This window comes from Vanacampus margaritifer, chromosome 3 (genome assembly GCF_051991255.1).
Source record: "Vanacampus margaritifer isolate UIUO_Vmar chromosome 3, RoL_Vmar_1.0, whole genome shotgun sequence".
Taxonomy (NCBI): Eukaryota; Metazoa; Chordata; class Actinopteri; order Syngnathiformes; family Syngnathidae; genus Vanacampus; species Vanacampus margaritifer.
The window spans coordinates 15,618,853-15,644,444 of NC_135434.1; the positions used below are offsets into that span (position 1 = coordinate 15,618,853).

The 25,592-nt window shown below is 39.5% G+C and overlaps 1 protein-coding gene across 5 annotated transcripts in view; it reads left to right on the forward strand.

Moving 5' to 3' along the window:
• Nucleotides 1–24,655, forward strand: part of dtx1 (deltex 1, E3 ubiquitin ligase) — a 38,646-nt gene extending 13,991 nt beyond the window's left edge. Inside the window, exons 1-10 of one of the 5 annotated variants that reach the window (XM_077561027.1) lie at nt 4,071–4,339; nt 4,387–4,534; nt 5,646–6,357; nt 13,165–13,226; nt 13,334–13,495; nt 16,396–16,457; nt 16,558–16,716; nt 18,480–18,641; nt 19,204–19,293; nt 20,640–24,655. In XM_077561027.1, coding sequence (XP_077417153.1) covers nt 5,651–6,357; nt 13,165–13,226; nt 13,334–13,495; nt 16,396–16,457; nt 16,558–16,716; nt 18,480–18,641; nt 19,204–19,293; nt 20,640–20,864 — 1,629 coding nt within the window. In that variant the 5' untranslated portion in view covers nt 4,071–4,339; nt 4,387–4,534; nt 5,646–5,650 and the 3' untranslated portion in view covers nt 20,865–24,655. Of the gene's footprint in view, nt 1–17; nt 304–4,070; nt 4,340–4,386; nt 4,535–5,645; nt 6,358–13,164; nt 13,227–13,333; nt 13,496–16,395; nt 16,458–16,557; nt 16,717–18,479; nt 18,642–19,203; nt 19,294–20,639 lie in introns of those variants that run through there. The other 4 variants (XM_077561026.1, XM_077561028.1, XM_077561024.1 and 1 more) reach the window with 4 other exon arrangements.
• The last annotated feature ends 937 nt before the right edge of the window (nt 24,656–25,592 follow it).

Here is a 25,592-nt window from a genome sequence, read left to right on the forward strand (position 1 = left end):
TCAATGATATACTTGGCAGTAATCTTCTCTCTCCCCTGACACAGCAAAGAATAATGTCGTGAAGCGGACTCATGGTGCCGTGAAACTCAAAAATGCAAGAGACGTGCATTCAGCCGCACTTACACTATCTTCTCAACACGAACCTCTTTTTAGCATTCATGCACACGCAGGTAGACCGGCACATGTGCATGAGCCTTCTTGTCATTCCCACACGCGGTGAGTCAGTGGCGAGGACAATCACGAAATCCACAAATTCTGGAGGTTGCTGCAGGGTCTGATGCTTGGCTGCGCTGACTGGAGTTTGTACGTGGACCAACTGCAAATTATTTTTGTACTTGTTGTTTTACACAAATACCTGCTGATATATTACTTGAAACTAGTCTGCTCCTTTTGTTTGTTTTGACCTGTGGCTAAATAACATAATGTCTACCGGTTTCAAATTTACATTGAAGATTTACTTATGGTTAGTTTCTATTTTGTTCCAAAATAGACACACACAAAAAAACTGATACCACGAACACATTCCACCACGTCCACGGTCTAAAACTATTTACCTTCCCCCACTAGAACGTAGAAACTCCTGCGTCTCATCATCCCATTGATTAAGTAGACTTGTGTCAAATTGGCGCCACAGCTCCCCCAAGTGGTGGGAGGTTTACATGACAATAACAAAATAAACAACAGGAATGGCTCTACACTTCAAAGTGCTTTGCATAATATAAAATCTAAATTTAATCAAAACATTAGCATAAACAAAAAATAATGTGCCAGTTCACCCCCCACCCCCCCAAAAAGAGGATTTGAGATATGAAACATTTTAATAAAAAAATAAAAATAAAAAAAAACATCTAAATATCAGCTAAATGACTGTAAGTTACTATTCAGAGTAGAGTAGGTTTGAATTTGGTTTAATACAAGGCAGCAGGTCCTCAAGTCTTAATTTACAAGACGTGACAGTAATTTTCTGCAAATCTCATTTTGGGGGATTTTGTTCCAGATATTTGTTGCATTGTTTAAAACTGAATGCTGCCTCTCTCTTTAGGTGTACTCTGGGGACAGAAAGCAGACATGTCCCAAAAGACACGTATGAGAGTTGAAAGAACAGAGGATGTCTTCACTTTGCTGAGTAGTTGAGCCACTTTTTTACTTTTCTCCCAATTTTCTGGTAGCAGAATGAGAACCTATTAATGGGACCCTTTCTATTGCAGTGTTTACTTTCTAGGCTTCGACCAAAGATAAACACCCCTCTTTCTTTCTTTCTTTCTTTTTCTTGTTCCTTTGCACAAATCCTCCACCAATCATAGACCTCCTTGATTATTCTTCCTCTTTTCTCCCCCCTTTGCTTACCATCTCTGTCAAGTTAGCATAACCAAGGCTTTGGCTTTGTGCATCCATCGTGTTTGCCAACAAAGACCGAATGAAGCTTGCGGGAATCCGAGTGGCAGCTCACTATAGGAGTACATTGTAAAGAGCTGCAAATGAACGTGTCGTAGCAGCATAGAAAATGAGCTTTAATGTGTGATTCTGTGAGAGAAGAGGAGCAGAGCTGTGATATTGAAACCTACAATGCTGTTAAAGCAGCTTAATGCTGACTGTCGTCCTCGTTTTTATGGTGCCTGATCTCAGCTTGGTTGTTAATGAGCAGCTAATCGCTCTCGCAGCACACTTGGACTGCACAGGTATGACGGTGGCAGCTTTATGAACAGAGAACCTTAAACATTAAAAACAGAAAATGTGCCCTCACGAATTACAATGTCGGATTTGTTTGGACCAGATGCTTTCTCCCAGTAGTGTACAACATATTTTTAACCACTTGGCAGCATTCTGATTCTTCATCTTCTCTTCCAACTTGGATTTATGTGCGTGAGTTTTTTTTTTTTTTGGGAAAGTGCTTTTTTCCCTTTGCCATGCCGCACTTTTTTTCTTTAAGTGCAAACCTCTAATAGGCTTCAGTTATTTTATTTACAACCAACTCAATAAATTAACATCTTGAGTGGATCTGCAGTTTTTGCGGTTTTACTTTTATGGTTGTGTTATTCTGTGGCTTTCAAATGAACTCATGATGTGTTTGAAGTCTAAAACACGAACGAAAACATTGAAGTACCACCTTGTCAAAACATCTTGATGCGTAGGACTTAGTGAAATTCAATGTGGTGTCATGAGGTTTAGTAGGATATTAGGGTCGTTGCACCTCAGATCATCCAGAATTTTAAAATCCCACCCTTCCAATATGAGTGAAATGTGATGTAGGGATCATTCGTAACATGGAAAGACAACATTTAAATTTCAGTTTGATCGGCTCAACAGTTTCCTGAGAAATTGCAAATGTATTCATTTATTTATTTTGCGAAAAAGGGTGAAATTCCCATTTTCCAGCAACCACCGGTCAGATTGCAAAAACCAGGGTATCTCTGGAAAGGGGAAATGATAACGAATCCAAATGACACATATGGCTATCTTTCTTTTGTATTTGTGTTGTTGAGGTTGGGCGTGTAACTTATTGTGTATTTCAAGGTCAAAACATAAGCCTAAAGTAATTTCTGTCAAAAGTACTCAAATGCCAGATTTCGATACCTTATAATTTCCCTGTTTCAGAAATACCTCGCTTTTGTTTTGTTTTTTAAATTGAACCAGTAGTTGCTGAAAAAAGGCAATTTGAAATTTGGCTGCCCCAGCTATTTTTGCGAAAAAGTGAAAACTGCAAAATCTCAGAAACTGTTGATCAGATCAAGCTAAAATTTGACTTGGAACAGCAGGTTGCTCAGATGCAAATGTACAGTAAGGTGTTGATATCCTGAGACTTCATGATGCTAAAAGTCACATAGCAAGTGTGGGACCCAGTTTTGTTTGTATAACCACAGCCTGAGAAACATACTCACAAAAATGTCAAATGAGGTGAGGTAGGAAAAACTGATTATTAAGTGACTTTGAAAAGACAAAAGACTTTTTAATAGGCTTAATTCAGGCTCGGCGAAATTGGAAAAGTTAAGGGTATATCATCAAGCTTGTGATTATGGTACAGTATCACTAAAGGGGAAAAAGCCTTCATTAGGTGATACGGGCCTTAACTCACCGACGCAGACGTTTGCTCCTTGTCCAAGAGTTGTGTGTGAGACCAGGATGGAGTCCGGTGAGTGGAAAATGTGAGGAACGGCTCTGAAAGACAGTGCTGGTGCACAGCCAAGGCAGACTGTGGAGAGGAACACTGAGAAGTTGGCTGCCGGCACCCTGCTCAGGGAACAGACGATTGTTAGCGTTCACATGCCGTATACTATCGATTACGCTCACCACTGTGTCGCCCCAGAAACGGCTTCCATTACAACACACGTAAATCTCATGCTCTTTATTGATTTGAAGATTTGTGACACGGCTTGTGGTTGAACAATTTCTATCAGAGGTGTTTGCTTCACACTCACATTGATACGCTTTAGTCATTTGCAGGCCCTCCTCATCAGTGAACTACATTTTTGATATTGTGTATAATCAACAAGAAGTTGTAAATTTGACAAACAAACAAAAAACGTTTTTCCATTAACACTTTCTGTATTGGCATTGTGTCCCTATACATAGTGTTTTAAAAGGGGAAGTCAACCTTATTTTTTTTTTTGACAATAATATGTTATATGTGACCTCACAAGTCTAAACATGACATTCTGATTAATATTACATCTGTGGAATATGAATTATGCAGCAAAATCCAGCCGTTTTTATCCATCTCGGGGCAGCCATTTTGCCACTTGCTGTCGACTGAAAATGACATCACAGTTGCTCAGGGCTCAGCTAATGTGTGACCAATCACGGCTTGCGAGCCTCACATAGCCAAACTCAGAAAGCAGGTGAGCTTTGACCTGTTTTCTGGAGCTGAGCTGTGAATGGTTGTTGTCTGAGCAATTGTGATGTCATTTTCACTCGACAGCAAGTGGCAAAATGGCCGCCTTCTGATATTGATTAAAAACTGCTGGATTTTGCTGCTTAACTCATATTCCAATAACGCAATATTAACCAAAATACTGTATTTAGACTAGTAACATATTGTCAAGAATTCTTTTTTTTGGGGGTGGGGGGGGGGTGACTTCCATTTAAACTGTATGACATCTGTTTTCATTTCCTGCCGCTGGCTTTTAAGTCAAGGACGTTACAGTTTCATTGGACTTGTTCAGCCATTCAGAAGTCATTTCGACAGGTCTTCGGTCACTGGCAGAGGAAAACAAAGCTATTAAGAAATGGAAGCACACTTGGCCTCCAGCAACAAACAGGCTGCAGGAAGTTTTCCTCCAGCTGAGACCTGGAAGGACAGCTGAGCTCTCCCTGAACTGCCTTGGCCCGGAGTGACAGTGAGGTTAGAGTCCCTTTTTGTGGGGTCTGGCAAGGCAATAAATCACACAGCGTGTTCTCGCTTGATAGGAAGGCAAAGACAACTGGAGGACATTGAGGGTAGGGGCAGGAAAGATGGCTACTATAATCACACACGACCAGTCAGGAAGTGGACACTTTCGCTCAGTTTCCTGTTAGGAAGGACATGGAGAGAGTTGTGGTGAGAACGTCAACAAGTCATGTTAGAATTTTTGTGTGGACACAACGGTAAATTACTACTGCAAACTGAGGGGCCTTGACAAATCTAGTACTCTTGGTATATTAAACATAAGTTGCCATATCATTAAATGTCAGTTCATCGCATGCCACTGAGAAGTTGAGGACACTCCAGGACTATAGGGCACAACAAAGAAAATATTTTTAAAACCACACACTCTCATCATACTATGGGTGAGGAGTAGATGGGCATCGGTGCTTTGCTGGTGGAGTCAAGAGACCGAAAAAAAAGCAAAGGAGTGTGGCCATGTTGTGTTTCTCTGAATATTTGATGGTCCTGCTGAGTCTCCTGAGCTTTTTTTTTTTAGCTTACACAACCTTGTTTTGTGATGATCTAGCCAAAATATCATGAACCTCTGATCTAATGTGACAATTAGTAAAGTATGCCTTCAGCCTTGCGCACATTTATTACAAAGTAATCTTCATTAGCAGCTCAAGTTCCTGCCTCAGCACGTATTCATTTTCTAATTGGATTAACCAGAGTTTGAACTGAGGTTAAAATAGCAATTCTATTTGTTACTAATGACCTTGCTAACTGTAATCATTGTTTAAAGTCAAGTGAAACTTTGTGCCCAGTCTAAAGACAGCGTTTGGTTAAAATTACATTTGAGGAATATGAATTAAGTAGTGAAATCCACCCATTTTTATCCATCTCAGGGGGCGGCCATTTTGCCACAAGCTGTCAACAGGACATCACAGGTGCTCAAGTAATAGCCAATCACGGCTCGTCTGTTTTCTGTTTGGTCATGTGACATCTGCAAGTTGAGCAGTGATTGGCTGTTACCTGAGCAAGCAAAATGGCCTCCGCCTAAAATGGATAAAAATGGGTTGTTTTTGCTGCTTAATACATATTCCACAATCACAATACCACTCTAAACTAATAGGGTCATATAGAACACACCACGAGAAAGGTATTTTATTCTCCAGGAAAAAAATAAATAATAATAAAATAAATAAATAAATAAAATAAAAATTAAAAGAAAGGTAATTTTTTTTTAAACTTGACTTTCCCGGCAAATTGGGACTATCATAACAATCCCGTCATGTCTTTTCAGGCACAATGAGACCAGTGCAGAGGAACTTCTACGAACCGTCGTCTGCGCCAGGCAAAGGTGTAGTGTGGGAGTGGGAGAACGACAATGGCTCGTGGACGCCGTACGACATGGAGATCTGCGTGACCATCCAGAATGCCTACGAGAAGCAGCACCCGTGGTTGGATCTGACCTCCCTTGGCTTCTCTTACCTCATCGACTTCAACAGCATGTCTCAAACCAACAAGCAGAGCCAGCGCAAACGCCGTCTTCGGAGGCGTATGGATCTCGCTTACCCGCTCATCATGGGTTCCATCCCCAAGTCGCAGTCTTGGCCTGTGGGAGCCAGCTCCGGACAGCCCTGCTCCTGCCAGCAGTGCATCCTGGTCAACAGTACGAGAGCCGCATCCAACGCCATCCTCGCCTCTCAGCGACGGAAGCTCCATGGAGGGGCGGCGGGCAACGCAGGTGCAACAGGAACCTTGACGGCAGTGCGGCAGAGCAACACGTTTGCCGGAACGTCTCTTTGGTCTCCAACATCGGCCGCCACCAATAATGTCAGTATAGGAGGCGGGCAAGCCAAAGGTGAACAGGTGCAGGTGCCATTGTCAACAGCCAACTTCCCTGTGATGTCATCCCATGGCCAAAACACGCTTGCACTCAATGGACAGAACAACCTGAACCGACCTGGCACTCAGCGCATTATGGCCACTCCGAGAGGAACCATTCCACCAGGGTAACGAGACAAGTCTTATTTTTTATTTTTATTTTTTTTACTGTATTATCGTTGTATTTCTCTATATCAGGGGTCTGCAACCTGCAGCTCTGGAGCCACATGTGGCTCTTTAGCCCCTCTGCTCCCTGTGGATCTCCCCAAAAAATGAGTAGAAATTAATTTTAAAAAAATTACATTTTTATTTTTGTTTTATTTTTGTATAAAATATTATTTAACCCTGGAGAACCCTTTTCTTCTTTGGAAAATTATGAATTATACATTAAATGACTGCTATAAGTTCACTGAACACCAAAATATGTTTTTTCAATTTTAACCCTTTTTTTTTAACTAGCTCAGAGTTGCTAATTTATCAAAATATATATATATAAAACATACTCCTAGGCATTCTGCAACATGATATGAAATAGATTAACAAAAAACAATGTAAATAGATTAACAAAAAGTGCAATATTCATCCACTAGATGGCCCCATGCAGGGGTCAGAAGTGGCACTCTGGACTTTTGAAGTTAAATTTGTAAAAAAAAAGAAAAAAAAAGGTCTTTGTTATTTGAGTAGCAGAATTTATAGGGGCCAAATTTGACCCCATGGGTTCTCCAGGGTTAAATTAATTAATGATTTGCTCTCAGCCATTTTCACTGAAGCAATCCCCTTTGCTTACTGACTTTGCAAGGACCACAGAATATTGTGTTGTATTGCTTTAAAAACATGGAACCTACCAAAAGAAAGATTAGTGTCTTCTTTCATCAGAAAAAAATATATTTCTATCGGTTTCTGTTTTGCAGCAATTAGCATTAGAATATAGCTAAGTTTCCTCATTATTTACAAATCTGTTTAGAACTGTGGGTAAATGAGCTTTTTTTACAACATGGCCCTGGTTGATCTCTTATGCTCTACTGCCACCTGCTGGCTGTTTTTTGTAGAATGGTTTTGTAGAATGGTTGAAGAAATGGTAGTTACCTACCATTTCTTCAACCATTCTCTGCAGTTGAGAGGCTACATCAAAGCCTTCTGTATACTCTGACGTAAAAAACAACAACATATAAAACGTATAAATACGTCTTTAGGATGCTAAAAAAGTTAAAATATAATGTATTTATACGTTTTTTGGGAACAAATGAGTTAGATATAAAAAAAAAACCCATCAGTTCACATTTTTAGGTTGCCAGAAAGAGACAAAAGGTAGATCAAAAGTTATTTTTAAATTACCTAAAAATGACTGAAGAGGAAAAGCAAAAATTCATCATAAAATTCCATGAAATTGCCAAAAATGTCACAGTTGGATATTAAAAACAAAACAAAAAAGAAAACATTCCAAATGTAACCATAAAATGTCCAAGAAATCCCCAAAATTGCCAGAAAATTGATTAAAAAAAATTAAGAAAAAAAAAAAAGCAGAAAAGTAAATGTTTAAAATGCAACTATAAAATGTCTAAAAACAAAAGAAGAAATCTTAAAATGTCCTCAAAATTGCCCTCCCCAAATCAGAAAACTTATGGCAAAAATGACGAAAGGTAGGAAAAAAATGAATCTCAAACTCAAAGTATTGGATTTTGTGTTCTGGTGCAGCTCGAATTAGAACTTGGTTCCCTCAGTACATTCGACAAATGCTAACAGACTGTTTCCTTCATCACAATCTTCAAACGTTTTGTGGCTCCAGACAGATTTTTGGTCATTTATTTGGCTTTAAATGGCTCTTTTGACAGGAAAGGTTGCCGATGCCTGATCTAAACTATAACAGCAATATTTCTCTTGCTTCTTCTTTGCACCCGTGTCATTATCACAGTGTCGTTGTGGAAGCATAGTTTTCGTTCTGGTTTCATTAGCTGTGTGTGTGATGAGTGGTTCGAGCATGAGAGGCGGGTTTGTGGCATAGCTGTGGGGGGGGGACCTCTTAGCCATGGAGGTCAGGCTCCACAGGGAAAATGAATAATGGATTATGGAAAATTGGTGTGGGAAATAACATTGAGGAAAATCCGTTTTTCAAGTATCACTGACTCTTTAGTCACAACCCTGTTTTTTTTTTTTTACTAAAATAAATGTCATTCCTCTTTGTCCTAGCCACTCATGGGGGAAAAGCACAGCACATACATGAACTTTTACACTTGCATTTGATGCACATGTGTACAAATGTGTTGGAGAAAGATTTTAAGACTGAGAGAAAAAAAAAAAGCTTCTGAAAGAGGCTTGGGTGAGGCGGAGTAGAAAAATTCTCAGGCGAGTGGCTCAACATACAGGATGCACGTGGTTTACATACCCTCAGCAAGCACGCTCGCTCACGTGTGCACAAACGCAAACCTCTCGCACTCGCTCACTTGTGGGAGGCAAACGGACACCAGGAATCTACACAGAATGTGAGACATCACATTTTTTCCCCCCACACAGCAGAATATAGAAACACAGATACTCGGCACCTTCTGTTTTTTTTCCATGTCTCTCTTTTACCGTTACATCAGATTAGACTGTTTTCACCACTTTTTTTTTGTAACAAAAAAATGCTCTTAAGAGCTACTTTGTATAAAGCAAAATCAAATAATTTTGCCTCTATTTTGCAAGTAACCACAACAAAGAAATATGTACAGACAAAAAAAAAAAGTTAAATTGACGCTTTTCTGATGGTGTCAATGAAAACCAAACATTCGTTGCAAGTGATCGTGATGAGTGTTAATATGATCATCTTGCTTTCCTTGGAAAGTGTCAGACTGTGAATTAAGACACTTGTTTGAGGAGATTGTGTTGTTTCACATTGATGTTTACATGCACAATATTTGCAGTTTGACCATCGGTTTGCTTGTGTCAACAAATTAGTCTTATGCACATACAAAGACCAGAACCTCACCACGCTTGCCTTTTACTGTACATGCTTCTCCAAACAACTTATGTGGTTTGTAAAAGATGCATCAAACTATTGCTGAGCCCGGTGGTCGGGGACGGACGGACAAAATTCAGCCCGAATCGTATACAGTTGGGGTGTGAATTGCCTAGTACCTTTTGATTCGATACCGATTAATCCCGATGCGAATCTATACATTGATTATTGCGATTTTTTAAATATTTTTTTTTAACTCAAATTTAGAAAATACTAATCAGTAAACTTGTACATGTACACTGTAAGATTTGTATGAAAATTTATTTATCTGAAAATTCAGGTTTATAACTGAGCCACTGTATTTAACAAACAATCTGTTTCTTGTTTAAACAGGAATGAAATAAAATATTAAGGCTTAATGTTCCATTAATATAACATTCTTCCATGCTTAATGTGTGAATCCTAACCCTAAGTAAGACGTTTTGTTAAATATTCCCATACAAAAATGTATGTTTAAAAATCGATTCGGCCGCATATCGATTCGAGAATTGCGCGCTGTATTATCGCGATATATTGCTGAATCGATTTTTTCTAACACCCCTAATATACAGTATCATGTTTGTTGAAGTGAAAAACATCCAGCGATTACTATTCATCATTCACAAGTTGGGGGAGGGGGGGATTGGAGAGGATTCATTGAACAACTTTTCAGATTTGTAAAATGTTGACCTTTTTTATATCTTTGTTTAAAAAAAAAAAGTTAAATGAAAACTTAAACATGTAAATGGCTCCCTATTAGTTTCTCCAGTAAATAAATGTTTTCCAAAATATCTGAAATCTTCAGAAAGTGCGGAGTTTCCTCGGTCAACAACATCTCATATAAATAAATGAAAATTTAAAGAAATTGTTCCCTGAAATTAAATAGATCTACTATTGGCCGTCAGATTTGATAAAAAGCTGATGTCGATATTTATAAAAAAAAATGCTGAATATTTGCGTTGATAATCGGCCTGGCCGATAATCGGTCTATCCCTCAAGACGATGAGTTCAACCAGTTCAGAATGAACACGGGTCAGAAGTAAGACAGAGATTTGATTTGGCGGAGTGCATGAGATGTCAAGGTGGTTGGGTTCATCCTCTTTGACTGAATTGGCTCAAAGAGGTGTGCTCAACCAGACAGAAGAAAAAAGGGCTGTTGTTGTTTGCAATAACCATCCGATCACAAATACTTTCTGTATCGATGTTATGGAAAGTTGAAAAGGATTCCAGTCCAATTGGATTCCAGCAAATGAATGACATTGGCTTCCTTCAGCAGTGACATGTCTTAAAGGTCAGCGCTCAAGGCTCCGTCCGCCAGGACAGGCAGGCTGACTTCCTGCAGAGGTGCACATCTAAACCAAACAGACAACTGCCAGTGTGCACTTTTACAAAATGATGAGCTCCGCTGCACTGCTTGCAAGAGGCAACGTGTCCTGACTTTGTAGGAAGAAACTGCATAGATAAGTGTTTGCCTGCTTGTTTCAGTCTCGCTCATATTCATAGATTTTTTTTTTTCTTCTCCTTTTTTGTATTTGAAGTCGCTAAGTGTGCAGCTGTTTTATCACATTGCATATTTATGATGTAATACTCTCTGGAGCTCATTGTGTGATCTTTGCTTGGAGTGGATTGCAATGAAGATGAAAAGCATCCCTAATTAAAATTGCAAGCTCTCTGCACTGTATCTTAGTGGGACCGTCGGTACAGTGTACTGCGACCAAGACCCTTTTATTATATTGATGAATTATTTTATTTGTTGTTTATTTATTTATTTATTTATTTTTATTATTTTTTTTTTTTTTTCCTATGGAGAGCTCAGTATTGTTCATTCGATTTGACATGTCATCATTGCTCTCCTTTTTAATTTTTTATTATTATTTATATATATATATATATATATATATATATAATTTTTTTTTTGTATGTGTGTGCGTGCGTGTGTGTATTCATTAGTTCACCTAAAACCTATTAAAAAAAATCCCATACTAATAATGTAATATAATAATAAATTGCCAAATGCAGAAACATCAATGTAAGTTATCGTTATTGTTTGTTGTTTTTGAACACCCACTCTAGGTAAGTTTTGATCAGAATTTGGTCTAAATACCTATATTTATTTATTTATTTTATTTTTTTCCAAATGAAGCTTTTTCTTCAGTTTCTTTCAGCAAAATTTGTAATATTTATGTTTTCTTAAATGTAGATCTGGGCTGTGCGCCCGCAGGAATAGAACATCTTAATAATGTGTGGAGTTTGCTCCATTCTTTTCAAGTATTGTCCTGGGACTGAAGTAGGAAGTAGGTGAGATATCTTGCGGTCTTTATCAAAGTATGTGAGGGGGGGGGAGTACTTACACAGCAGGAGTAAGCTGGACCCCAGTGTCTCAACAAGACAGCACGGAGGCGCAAGTTTTTTTTCTTTTTTTTTTCTTTTTTTTTTTTCTTCTCCTTCTCCTGGCACTGAAAAAGATTCTCACACTTGCATAAAAGAAGTCAGTTGATGCGGATTTGTGAAACGCCTGCCGGCTGCAAGGCCAAAGACCCCAGGCCCTTCCTGGTCCGAGTGCCGAGTGATTTAAAGCTTTATTAGCTGGAGTTGAGTGGATGAAGTTTATATGACATATGGGAGGTCATTTATGGGCCTCTTGTCCATTAAGAAATCGATATACAATAGCTTCTTCCACACAATCATAATTGAGTTTTGGTTGTTTGGTGTGTATCTTTTTTTTTTTATTGAGACCTATACTATTTAAGACAAATTAGGTAGTTGCATATGTATATGATTGTGTATGCTGTACTCTTTAAACTTGATGGTTAAATTGTAGCTTTTAAATTAATGTAAGTATTGAGCATTTTTATCAGTTTTTCTTTTTTTTTTTTTTTTTTTTTCTTACAGAAGAGCTCAGTATTGTTCATTCGATTTGACATCATCATTGCTCTCCTCTTTTTTTTTTTTTTTTTAAAAAACAACAAATCAATTAAAAAAAATTTAATAAATTTATCAGTTTTTCTAGTAAACATAATGTATTTGCATAGTTTTTATTAGGGCCTAGTACCTTTCGATCGTGTCACGATTCTATACCGATTAATCCCGATACAAATCTAAAAAATTGATAATTGCGATTTTTTTATTTTATTTTATTTTTTACACAAACTTAGAAAATACTCATCAGTAAACTTGTACATGTACACTGTAAGATTTGTATGAAAATATATTTATCTGAAAATTCGGTTTTATAATTAAGCCACTGCATTTAACAAACAGGTTGCAGTCTGTTTCATGTTTAAACAGCACTGAAATGAAATATTAAGGCTTAATGTTCCATTAGTATAACATTCTTCCATGCTTAAGGTGTGAATCCAAACCCTAAGTAAGACGTTTTGTTGAATATTCCCATAAAAAATTGGTGTTTAAAAATCGATTTGGCCACATATCGAATCGATTCGAGAATCGCGCGCTGTAATATCGCGATATATTGCCGAATCGATTTTCTTCTAACACCCCTAGTTTTTTTTAATAGAACAGGCTTTAAGGCGGAGCTAAACCCCAAAATGTTCTTTGTGATATGTTGTATGCACCCACACTAGTCTAAACACAGCAATCTAAATAATATTGCATCTGTCGAATATGAATTAAGCAGAAAAATCCACCTGTTTTTCTCCATCTCACGGGGCGGCCATTTTGCCACTTGCTGTCGACTAAAAATCACATCATCGTTGCTCAGGGCTCGGGTAATGACCAATCACGGCTTGCGAACCTCACATAGCCAAACTCAGTAAGCAGGTGAGCTTTGATTGGTCATGACACGAGCCCTGAGCAACTGTGATGCCAATTTCAGTCAACACGAAGTGGCAAAATGGCCGCCCCCAGAGATGGCTAAAAACTTGTGCCAGACTGTCTCATCATATCACGACATCATGAATCAAGGAGCTTCTCATTGATTTCACTTTTCTTTCCCTTACAGGGTTCCTGCTCTCCCGGTCAAAAACTTGACTGGGTCTGGACCAGTGCATCCAGCGTTAGCAGGTTGGATCAGCTGAAATGTTTCCTTTGTTTAATACCACTCGCGATCGTTTTTCAAAATTTTTTTCTATGTGTGTATTTGTGTTTGTGTGTTGTTAAATACGCATCAGGTATGACCGGTATCCTGATGTGCGCTGTAGGTCTCCCCGTTTGCCTGACCCGCGCACCCAAGCCCATTCTGCACCCACCGCACATCAGTAAGAGCGATATGAAACCTGTGCCGGGATTTAACGGTATGCGACGCAAGACCAAGAAAAAGCACCTGAGGAAAGGTAAGATGGAGGCCAGAATGGGAGTTGTGGAGTGCAGGGGAGGAAAATGTGAAATCCAATGTTGAGAGTAGACTAAAAAAAAAATGGATGACCAAACAAGATCAGCCAACTTTTGAGCTGAGTTGAGAGCAGTTTACAGGCCGGGACCTGAAGGGAAACGGGTCGATGGAAGCCATGGAAACGCTGGACCTCCCAAGGGAGTCTTTGTCCTCATTGATCAGTGAGGCTTCCATCCTTAGCCTACACTGCAGTTGTCCTCTGACTTAGTCAGCCCTTTACAGCTCTCAGTGCACTACACCACTTGTGCTCTTGCACCTTTACTACATCGACCTTGGGAGGATTTTGGAGGACTCCGACAAAACGCTACTGAGCATGTACAGGGTTTATTGAGGCGGGAAACAGTTTGTGTTTACAAATTGAGGTGTCTCTTTTTTTTTATTATATATATATATATATATATATATATATATATATATATAAAATAATTTAAAAAAATAAATGAATTAATTTATTTAAAAAAAAAAGGAAAAATTGAGGTGTCTCTTTTTTTAAAATATATATATATAAAATAATAATAATAAAAAAAATTAAAAAGAAAAAATGGAGGTGTCTCAATTCTCACCACAACTGCACCTGTGTCAAAACAAAACCTCAGACAATGGGTGATGTGGATGTGCGATGCATTGAAAAGGAGGCAGCAAAAGCGGCGCAGTCTTCATCTCTTTCTGCCTAGCTGAACCGAACAAAGACATTCGGGCGGGAAAATTGTCCTCTAATGGCATCAGGGGTCTGCTGTGCGAGTGCGCTCTTAGCTATGCTACACTGGTGCACACATACAAGAATTAAGCATGGGCGAGTAAGTACCGATACCCGGCCTTTTTTCAAGGTAACTGATACTAGTATCAGCCACCCTCTTGTAATCATTTTACGATCAGGAACTACAAATTAGAAGAATAGAAATTTTAGGAAAAAATGCTATATTGGATAATATTTGTTGTTGGTTATTGTTTGTTTTGTTTTTTTTTTTTTGGGGGGGGGGGTTATATATCAGAGTGCTAATGATATTGGTTGCTACTCAAAAGTTGAGTACTCATACTGTTATTGATCTGAAAAAAAAGTGGTATGGAACATCTTAAAAAGAATTATATACAGCACATGGTAGTTAAAATGATGACCTCTTCAACATGTCCAGTGTGACCTCTAAATCATGTGAACCTTCCTGAGGTCATACAATAGGATGTACAACCAACTGTTTTCAGGTAAAAAATATTGTTGACATAACAAGCGAGCTATCACCAAATTTCATGTCTTCAAAGTAGTGATGGGAAAATGAAGCTTCATGAAGCCTCGTGAAGCACTTTGTGCACATTTTTTTTACTCCCCTAGATGGTGCTCTTGGTTGCGATGGAAGCACTAGAGGAGTCAAAACATATCACAAATGCTTCATGAAGCTTCATTTGTCCATTACTACTTCAGAGTGAACATTTAGATGAACTGTGTGTTTTACGTCCACGTCCCCCCCCCCGTCGCCTTTTTTTTTTTAACTCTTTGACTGCCAGACGTTTTCAGAAACGGGTTGTCGCCAGTGCCAGCCGATTTAAGCATTTTGACTGATCTTTCAAGGTCCACAGAAAATGTTGTGTTTGGACTATGGAAACACACATACTACCAAATGAAAGATTGAACTCTCATCTTTCATCAGGAAAAAAAAGTTTGTTTCTACCTTATTCCGTTTTTCAGTAATCAACAATAGAAAATGGTTAGTTTCACCGAAATGCTCTGTTTTGAATCAAAAAGCGGAGAAAAAGAGCTTTTTGTTATTTCATGCACTCTAGTGAATTGTACACTTCTTTTTGACCATGAATGATGCCACAAACACCTAAATAGTGCTTTACTTCTGTAATACACCACCACCAACAATGAAAAAGTGTTTTTAGATTGCAAAATACGTTTATTTCCATTCAACAGTGTAACAATTTGACAAAACTATTTCGCAAACTATTTACAAATGTGTGCAACTGTGGTACTATTTACAATTATGTGGATGTTTCAAATACAGTTTTTCTTTTTGTAACACTGCCCTGCGTGCAAGGAGAGGGAGCAGGATTTGCACAACAGATACGTTTCACTTCGATTGTCCGTTTCGCGTGCAGACGTTACACTTTCTTGACGGCCTTTTTTTCCGGGGAATAGCAAGTAGCAGACTGTACACACTCCTCCGATGAATATGCATTGGACTCGGGGCACTCTTCGTCGTCCGATTGAATGTCCGCCTGAGCGTGTGGTTGTGCGCCGGGTTTTCCGGTGTTAGCATCGCTAGCCCGTGAACCTTTATGACGTCGTCATAGCCGCCGCGTCAGCGCTTCCAACTTCGGCGTCAACCTTGGAGTCACCATCATCATCATCGATGATGATCATCGTCGTCATCAATGTGCTCTTTAGCGTTGGTCGATGCTTTTCGTCTTTGAAAAAAAATGCTCGAGCGTGAGCTGCTTGCAACCGGTCGCCATGTTCTCTTCCCTTCCCCAGCCATTATCCCCTCTAGCTCTGCCTCACGTCTTCTACTGACGCCTACCCAATCTTGTCAAAAGAGAGTCATCGCTGCCCTCTAGGGGCCAAAAATAGTCATTAGGCTAACTAGATCTGCTTGAAACGTTTACCACAGCTGGCCAAGGCTTTCCTCCACCCGTTTCAAAAAAAAAATAAATAATAAATTGGATGACGTCTTTTAACGTCATTGGCGGCCCTCCGTAGGTTTTTACTTGACGTCTTTTAACGTCCATGGCAGTCAAAGAGTTGATCACCATAGAAGGGTTCCGAAGATTGCAAAGAGGAGAAATATGACTATTCTTTCCACTTATCCTTTTTGCATATTTACTTTTGTGTGTGTATTTTACAAGGGAAAACCCCAGAGGATGTTGTCAGAAGATACACCGACAAAATTAAAGTGGCACCAGATGAGGTAAAACACACTTTACACAGGTGTGAAAATTTGAGGGGGGAGGGGTGGGGCGGGTTCCACCATTCTGGCGAACGACGACTGACATCTTGTGTTTGTGCAGGACTGCACCATCTGCATGGAAAGGCTGGCCACGGCATCGGGCTACGAAGGCGTCCTGCAGCACAAAGGCATCAAGCCAGAGTTGGTGGGCAAACTTGGCAAGTGCGGCCATCTGTACCATCTGCTGTGCCTGGTGGCCATGTACAACAATGGCAATAAGGTGGGTACAAGCTTGCCAGACAGCCCTTGTACTGATGTCACTCTCTGGACTCCGTTTACAAACTCGCCCACTCATTCGGCTCGACTGGGCCGCACGGTACTGGCAGATGATCCAACTCGGCAATTGTTGAACACAGATGGGGATCTTATCAGATTACTCGTATCCATCTCGGAAGCCCAGCGCCCGGGACTTGCAGGAAAGCATTATGAATTCAGCTCATTTTGGTGCAGTTGCATGAAATATTAACAGAACCCCTTTTTGCTTATGCAGAAGCAGAAAATGCAAGCGCATCTGTTTGTGCGATGATCACCAATCATGAAAATGATAGCACGCAAATGTTTGGACTTCACACACAGTTGTTTCATTTTTCTCCTACATTTATTGTTGCGTATAGATCGGACAATAATAAGAAAATGTCATTTGCACAAAGCTACTCATGTGCTTTGTGCAGAACACAAATGAGTCAGTCAATATGAAAGGAAATTCATTGGAGGCGCTTTTACAGCATAGAAAGCTCTCAAGCTGTGTTTTTTTTTTTCCTCGAGTTGAAGGTCTGATGCTGAAGTAGTCAAATGATTGGCTGAATTTCATTTGCTGCATGTCAACATCTACAGGTCCCTCCTTATACGCAATAGCGCAGGGGTCTGCAACCAACGGCTCTGGAGCCACATGTGGCTCTTTTGTACTTGGCTCTAAAAATATTTGTAGAAATTAATATATTTTTTTACAGATTCATTTTAATTTTTTAGATAAAATATTCATCAAAATAATTCATGATTTAGATTTTTTTTAAATGAATAAATAAATATAAAAAAATGTCAGTCCAAAATTTTAAGTTTTCAGAAAGAGATGAAAGGTAGATGACCTAGAAATGTCAAAAAAAGTGACCAAGGAAGGAAAATAAAAAAATATATAAAATCCATACATTTTATGAACCGCTAATCCTCATATTCATGAAATTTCCCAAAATGTCACATAATTGAATTTTTAAAAGGCAGAAAAGAAAACGTAAAAAAAAAAAAAAAAACTATAAAATGTCCAAAAACAAAAGAATAAATCTCCAAAATGATCATAAAATGCACCCCCCCCCCAAAAAAAAAAGTCAGAAACTTTATTTAATAAAAGGCAGGAAATAAAATGTCCAAAGAATCACAATAACATGTCCAAAAACAAAATAACCAATCTTGAAAAGGACTATAAATTGGCCATAAAATGAGCAAAAATATCAAAAAATTTAGAGCAAAAAAGGCACACCAAAAAAATATATCGAAAAATAGCCATAAAATGCGCAAAAAAGGAAGAAGAGGGAAAATTGCCAAAAATGTCAGAAATTTGACAGAAAGGCAGCAAAGTCTAAAAATGAAATGAAAAACCAAGTATAACCAATTACAACAAAAAAATCCACAAACGGAAGATAAAATGTAGAAAAAAATCAATCCCTAAGTATTGGATGCTGCATACTTTTCTGTTATGTTGGAGCTCTACAGTAATGGTTTCTTGGACCCTCAGTACATTCAAATAAGACTAAGACACTATTTCGTTCATAACAATGTTCAAATGTTTTGCGGCTCCAGGCAGATTTTTTGTTAATTTGGCCTAAAATGACTCTTTTGACCGTAATGGTTGCTGACCCCTGCAATAGAGGCTAATGAAAGACTTCCTCATGCTGTACAATCCGCAATGAGTGGCTAATACTTCAAATATATTGAATGGTGATAATGAAGAGATCCTATTTCTTAATTTCGCACATTTCTCCCAAGCAGGATGGCAGCCTTCAATGCCCAACATGCAAGACCATTTATGGGGAGAAAACAGGCACTCAGCCTCCTGGGAAGATGGAATATCACGTCATCCCCCACTGCCTGCCCGGCTACCTCGACTCCAAGACCATCCGCATCGTCTACGACATTCCTGCCGGTGTCCAGGTCGGAATGATCCCACTTCGCTAATCCGTCTTGCTTTTTGTGCTCTGATCCGGCCGCTTTCTTCTCTAAATCGCTCGGCCTTTATCCGCTTAAGTTTTGATGATTCTTATACCAAGGTGAACCGTGTAAGTCACTAAGAACACCGTGGTCTAATCTGTCTCAGGATTCTAAATCGAAAAGAGTTTGAGGCTGTAAAAAAATTGAATCTATTACTCACCTTTAACAGTGAAATATTGAATGCTGTACATTTTTTGCAGCATGTGTTCATAATAATTATAATAGAAGGCTGCCAATTTCATCCTGACTCTCCGGTGGTGCTATAAAATGTTCAAATGACCTTTTGAGAGCAGGCTCGGTCTCCCAAAGGCGACAGCACCGCTCATCCGTCACGTTAGCACAGCAGCCACGTGCGAGATGGACACCTCCAGCTCTCGTCATCACGCCGGTGTACCGTCATCTTTTTTCCTCGCCAACCTTTGAGGCATTTCCACAGTTTTTGGCACTGCGCTGACAAATGATTTGATCTTTTGTTGTCACAGTCATGTATCACTGTATGTTTTAGACCAACGAGCACCCTAACCCTGGGAAGAAGTTCAGCGCAAGAGGGTTCCCTCGGCAGTGTTACCTGCCAGACAACGAGAAGGGCAGGAAGGTGAGCCAAGCCACAAAACCTATCTGATGTCATTCAACATAATAAAGCTAATGCTGTAAACTGATTTGACATTTTTTAACTAATTAATCGTACAATTTCTTGCTAATTAACTCATTTGCTCCCAAAAACGTATAAAAACGTTCTTTTATTTATTTTTTATTGCCATGGTCCCAAAAACAGCAGCCTCTGACCTGAATAGGACGCTTAAAACAATGATAGTTATTACAAAAAAAAAAGGCCAGCAGGTGGCAGCAGAGCATAAGAGATCAACCAGGGCCATGTTGCAAAAAAGCGCTTTCCCCAGTGTTTTAAACAGGTTTGTGAATAATGATGAAACTTTTCTATATTCTAATGCTATTTGCTGCAAAACGGAAACAGCTAGAAATATACATTTTTTTCTTTTGGTAAGTTCCATATTTTTAAAGCAATAGAACAGAATATTCTGTGGGCTCTTCAAAATCAATCAAAATCCAGTAAAGCAGCCAGGAGCAAAGGGGGTTACTTCAGTCAAAATGTCTGGGAGTCAATGAGTTAATCGTGATTAAACGCAATTAATCAAATTTTTCTACTTCTGCTTTTTTTTTTTTTTTTCCGTAGCTGTAAGAGGTGTTTACTTGACTAAAATCTTGAAATGAATGTAAAATCATCAAACAGAAAGCATATTTAGAATCAAACACTGTTCTAATCTTCCAGGTTTAGTTTGAATTGAATTGTATTTGAATTTTCAAGAATTCCGAAAAAGAAACTGAATGGAAACGCCACAAATTTTGGAAAAAAAAAAGGCCCCAAAAAGTTTTTTCGCTTGTAGGGTGTGGTTTTTGAAGCGTATCAAAAAAAGAGACATGCACATTTTGGCGATGGAAACAGTTTTTGCGAACAAGCGACTTTAAGACCGGATATACGTCGCACGTTTTGACCGATACTACGTCACACGCACGTTTGTGGTCACAATAAATGGCGGCTGATAAAGTAAGATATGTTTGGGGAGAGGAAGAAACACCTTTTTTTTTTTATAATTAATTAAAGAAAAAGCCATCAGCTCTCAATGTAACGACACACTTCGCTAACATGCGGGAGGGAAGCCAACAAGACAAAGTACTTCCGTTCAGTCCGTCAAAACCAACATTCCCACCTGGAACTCCCCATTGTCCCAAAGTCCCGTCACTACAACGTCATCTCGCGGCGCATATTGGCAAAATAAGAGCGGACGGAAACGGGCATAAGTCGCATGTCCGTTTTGCGCATTTTCACAAAATTTGCATACAATTTTTGAAACATTTGGATGGAAACCTGACTTCTGAGAAAACAAATACGTGTATGAACTCCCTTGTATGAACTCCACCCAGGTCCTGAAGCTCCTGATCACAGCCTGGGACCGCCGCCTCATCTTCACCATCGGCACTTCCAGTACCACGGGCGAGTCGGACACGGTGGTGTGGAACGAGATCCACCACAAGACGGAGTTCGGCTCCAACCTGACGGGCCACGGCTACCCTGACCCAAACTACTTGGACAACGTCCTGACGGAGCTGTCGGCCCAGGGTGTCGGCGAGGACAACCTGAAGGACTGAAAGCCTCCCGAGCCGAATGAACACTCATCGGATTGCGACCCTGAACAAGCGGAGGCCGAAACAAAACGATTGTTGTGATCTTTTTCGTGTTTCTTTTGATCATGCCCGGAGCGTGTACGCGTCCTCGGAGCACTTGACGCGCTGCCGGCAAATGTGTCGCTGACCTCTTTTCCAGGCGAAGCATCTGCACTTGTGGCGCGACGAGGCATCGCGAATGTCGAGGGATTTGCTGCAATAAGATGAGTTGCCGATGACGCTTTTCTCCCTCGAAAGACAAATGATCAAGAAACAGATGTGATTTTTTTGGAAGGATTTGCTTTTTCTCCCTTGTTTACTTAAGAGAAACAAATCTTGTAACAGATGGTGAAGCTTTTCGGTGATTTTTAGAAGTGTGCCCCATCACCCAAGCAAGGGCTAAAGAAAGTGCGTTTTGTAGTACATTCGATAGATTCCAGTCACCCAAAAGCTATTTGCTAATTAGCATATGTTACATTGTTACATACCCGAGCAGACATTTAGACGCCCGCTAAGAAATGTCGGAGCGTACATTCCGAGGTTCGACTCCTTTGTTTTGTTTGACGCTCTGATAACGCTGACCTCTGTGCTAGTATGCGCTCAATTGGAAGAAAATGTGGCCTTGGGTCCATCCATCATGCTGCCATGCATGAGGGGGGGAGCGTGTGACCGCATGCGCCCGGGTCCTAAAGGTGTCGGCGTTCTCCCGAGGAGATCCATCTTGTGAAGCCAAATTCTCCCGTGACTTTTCTTTCTTTAGCGTTCCTTCTGCGGCGAGGGAGCAGTCGGACGTGTTCTCCGCTTGCTTCGTGTCCTCTTCATTAGCAGCAGACATTTCCTTCCAGGAAACATGCAAATGATGCTTTATCGCAGCGGCAGATGCTTCGCTAGTGTTGAGGTTTTTCACTTTCCCTCTTAAGATGTTATGCCCAAGAGCGAAAGGCTTTTTGAAGATCCTTGCTGGGGATTTTCATGTCGTTGTTGTTTTTTTTTTTTTTTTTTTTTTTTTTACTTGCAGATGAAAGTTAGGTCAGTGCTGACTTTCCACAAAAAGCATCTGATCATCTTTAATGAGGCGGGATGTTGATGTAAAGTTGTTGTGGGGCTCATTTCGGAGCCAGTCGCAGTCTTCCACAGCAATTTTGATTATTATTATTATTTTTAATCTTAAATGGCATTTTTTTTAAATTTTATTCCTAAATCATCTTTTGGGGGGTGGGGGGGGCATGATACACAAAGGTGATACATACCCTACAACTCAAGCTGAGTTTGATTGTACGGTTAGTTTATTTTTATACCCTGAAACATTATCACCCATGAAGATCGCTATATAAAAGCAGATGTCAACATGAAACATAAAATCTGACCATTTTGTCAGATTGTCAGGGACTGTTTAATGATGTATGCCATGTTTAATGGACGTCTAATATAATAAGTAGTGTTAGTGTATGCTACTGTCCGTACCTTCATGTAGAATGTGTGTAGTTGACTTGAATAAATATAGTCAATGTATCTTTATGATTAGCGGGGGGGAGCCAAAAACAGCATGAGCGTTGTCATTCTCCCCGAACGGGTCATTTTTATGGGTGAAGTCGACTTTTCGGTCGACCTTCACGCCAAAGCAAGCAAACAATTGGGTCAATATTGGCTGCGGATATTTTCACTGTTTGATAAATAAACAGGAGCCGCAGAGAAGTGGAGTTTGATTTTTTTTTTTTTTTTTTTAAAGGCCCTGAAAACCTTTTTTTTTTTTTTTTTTTTTTTAATGTGATGTCACTTTGCATTGTGTGATTATATGCAAAATAATCTCACCCATTCATGCATCAATGGGAGGCGACTGCCACACAAATTGCTGCCAGGTCCGCTGGGAGCAAATGAGGGTTCAGTGTCTTGCTCAAGGACACTTCGACACAGTCACAAGGGTTGAGGATGGAACCCACAACCTCCAGGCCGTAAGTCAACCACTCTTACCAGCTACCACTGATCACACGGTGTTCCCCACAGTCCGATTTTAGGCCTCTCACATTTTGGAATTAGTTTTCATAGTACAACTGATGATGGTTCGAAGTGTTGTTTTTTTCTCTTTAAGCAAAATTATATCCCCCTCTTTTGATGCAGTTCAAACTTCTTTATAGTCCTAATAGTTATTTGACCTCGATGAGAATGTCCACCGCTTTATTGCTTTTGCGTCTTCACGTAACAGATTTCAACAAATCAGGGATTATTATTTCTTCGCATCCTACGAGTTGAACACGTCTTTCGAAAATGTGCTTGGACAGGAAGTGAATCTTTGTTGTTGTTGTTTTTTTCTTACCATCTCTTCATTCACATTGTTGCCCTTGTATAATGTATGAATCCTTTCTAGCGAAATGAAGTTAACAAGTTTTTATCCTGGAAAGAATTAGTAAGTAAGCGATTGCTGCATGACCCCCCCCCCCCACACACACACACCATTGGTTTACATAAAGAGGTTTTATGAAAAATACTTTTTCAGGGGCTTTAAAAAAAAAAAAGATCCACTTGGTAATTGACTCCAGTCAATTTAAAGTATTCCGTTAACAAAAACATGCATGTTTTTGAAATCTAACCTGTGACTGAGCGACACATTTGCCGCATAAAATCTTTTTTTTATTGCAGTTTCAACTTCTGATCTTATTTAGGTTGTCTACTTTTCTTATCACGCTCCACAAGGCCAAATGAATTGCGGCTATTCATTGTTTGGACCTCCTTTCACTTTTTGGAGGCCTTAGCAAGTCAGAACTATCAGGGAAATGTCCACGTCGTTGAGTTTAATGAACTGGAGAAATCCAAATGTTTGCTTCTTGAACATTTTGTCGGCCCTTTAGATTTTCAGGTGTGTACAGACTTGTGTTGAGAGGCAAAATGCGATGTGGTTTGTTATGCCGGATCGACGGAGAGATGGCGTTTATGCAATTTACTACTTTTGAGATGTAAAACCTGATTTATTTGTAGCAAGGACAGTGGTTTTGGGGTTAGTAGTTTTCTTTGTGGGGTGCCTCGCTCCTTTTGTCTATAACAAAAGCAGACATATTGGAAAGCATATATTTTTTGATGTATTTTCTGACAATTTGTCTTTGCGATAACTCTTGACATAACCTTTTCCATTTGATTCCAAGTGGGAAGTTGTGACTTGTCATACGGCGCAAGATGTAGTATTTACTACTGTAATCAAAAGTCATAAATGTTCAATGCTTATCGTACATCTTTCAAGTATAGCGTAAACATTTAGTGTGGTTATACTGTCCGTTGGTATCTCTTTGTCTCTTTGAGTCAAGTGTGCGTCTCATAAGACAAAATCATTGGCCCATGTCGTCATTTTCAAGACTTCCCGGCCGAGATGCATGTGAGCTACTTTAATGGCAACGCGTATGAAATCATCAAAAGCTGCTCTTTGGAAAGGTCAACCAGATGATGTTGTCATTTTAGCACCGCGCTCCGCATCTTGCCTCAGAACATTTTTCTTTTACACGACTGAAGGAGAGAGAGAGCGTTTGGCTGATTTCTCCACTTTTTGGATATGCACAACATGCTAAATGTTTTGACATCACTTGAGCAGCGTCAATATTGTTCTTGTTCTCAAAAATCGAACTGAAATGAGCTTAAAGAGACATAGAGACTATGATTTAACTATAAAGGGCTTTTTAATCAATGACCGGTCTTTATTGAATCGTGTTGACCTTGTTGCATGTTTATGTCTTTCTTGTGGACAAAAATGGGAAAATAAAGGTGCCCTCAATGGGGGTGATTTTGTTTCACTTTTGTCACCTTGACCTTCATTTTATTGTGTCTTATTTCTGGTATTTCCTGCAGCTCATTATGTAGATTAGAATGTGCTTTACTGGTCATTTAAAGCCGCTGGCTACTGAAGTGTGTGCTAAAGGGCGCGTTGGGACGGCAGTGTCACCCGTGACGACCTTGCCGCGTTCGCACCAGCGCCAACCCAGTAGCGACCTCACATTGGTCACGTGTCCTGCCTAATAGGACGGACGAGCTGGGAGACTGCTGCGGAAGTGCAGGTAGGTCAGCTCTCATTAGCATTTAAATAAGGCGGAGAGCAGCAGTAGATACAAACAGTGTTAATTTAAAATGACTGTTATGTTATAATTGCATTTGGTGGCGATTTTTATAGTCATTATTTTGTATGTAGACGTCTTGTATATTGAAGTTAACACTTGAGCTTTCTGCTCTAAAAGATTTATGCTGCATACGACGCAATTAAAACTAAAAATGTCTATTATGTAGCATATATATATATATATAAACAGTGTATATATTTTTGCAAGTAAACAATCATTTTTTACATCATACCTTCACTTTTTGGAGATGATCCTTAAAGAAATATGAAAGTGGCATAAAACAGGCCAAATGGTTTTCACCAACATCAGAGAGTGAATTTAAAGAGGAAGTCAACCTTAAACATTTCTTGACATTACTATGTAATATGTGACCTCATTAATCTAAACATGACATGCTGATTAATATTACATTTGTGGAATATGAGTTAAGCATCAAAATCCAGCAGTTTTTATCCATCTCATTTTGCCACTTGCTGTCGACTGAAGATGACATCACAGTTGCTCAGGGCTCAGGCTACGACTAATCACAGCTCACTTGTTTTCTGAAGCTGAGCTGTGATTGGTTGTTACATGAGACCTGAGCAGCTGTGATGTTATTTTCACTCGATAGCAAGTG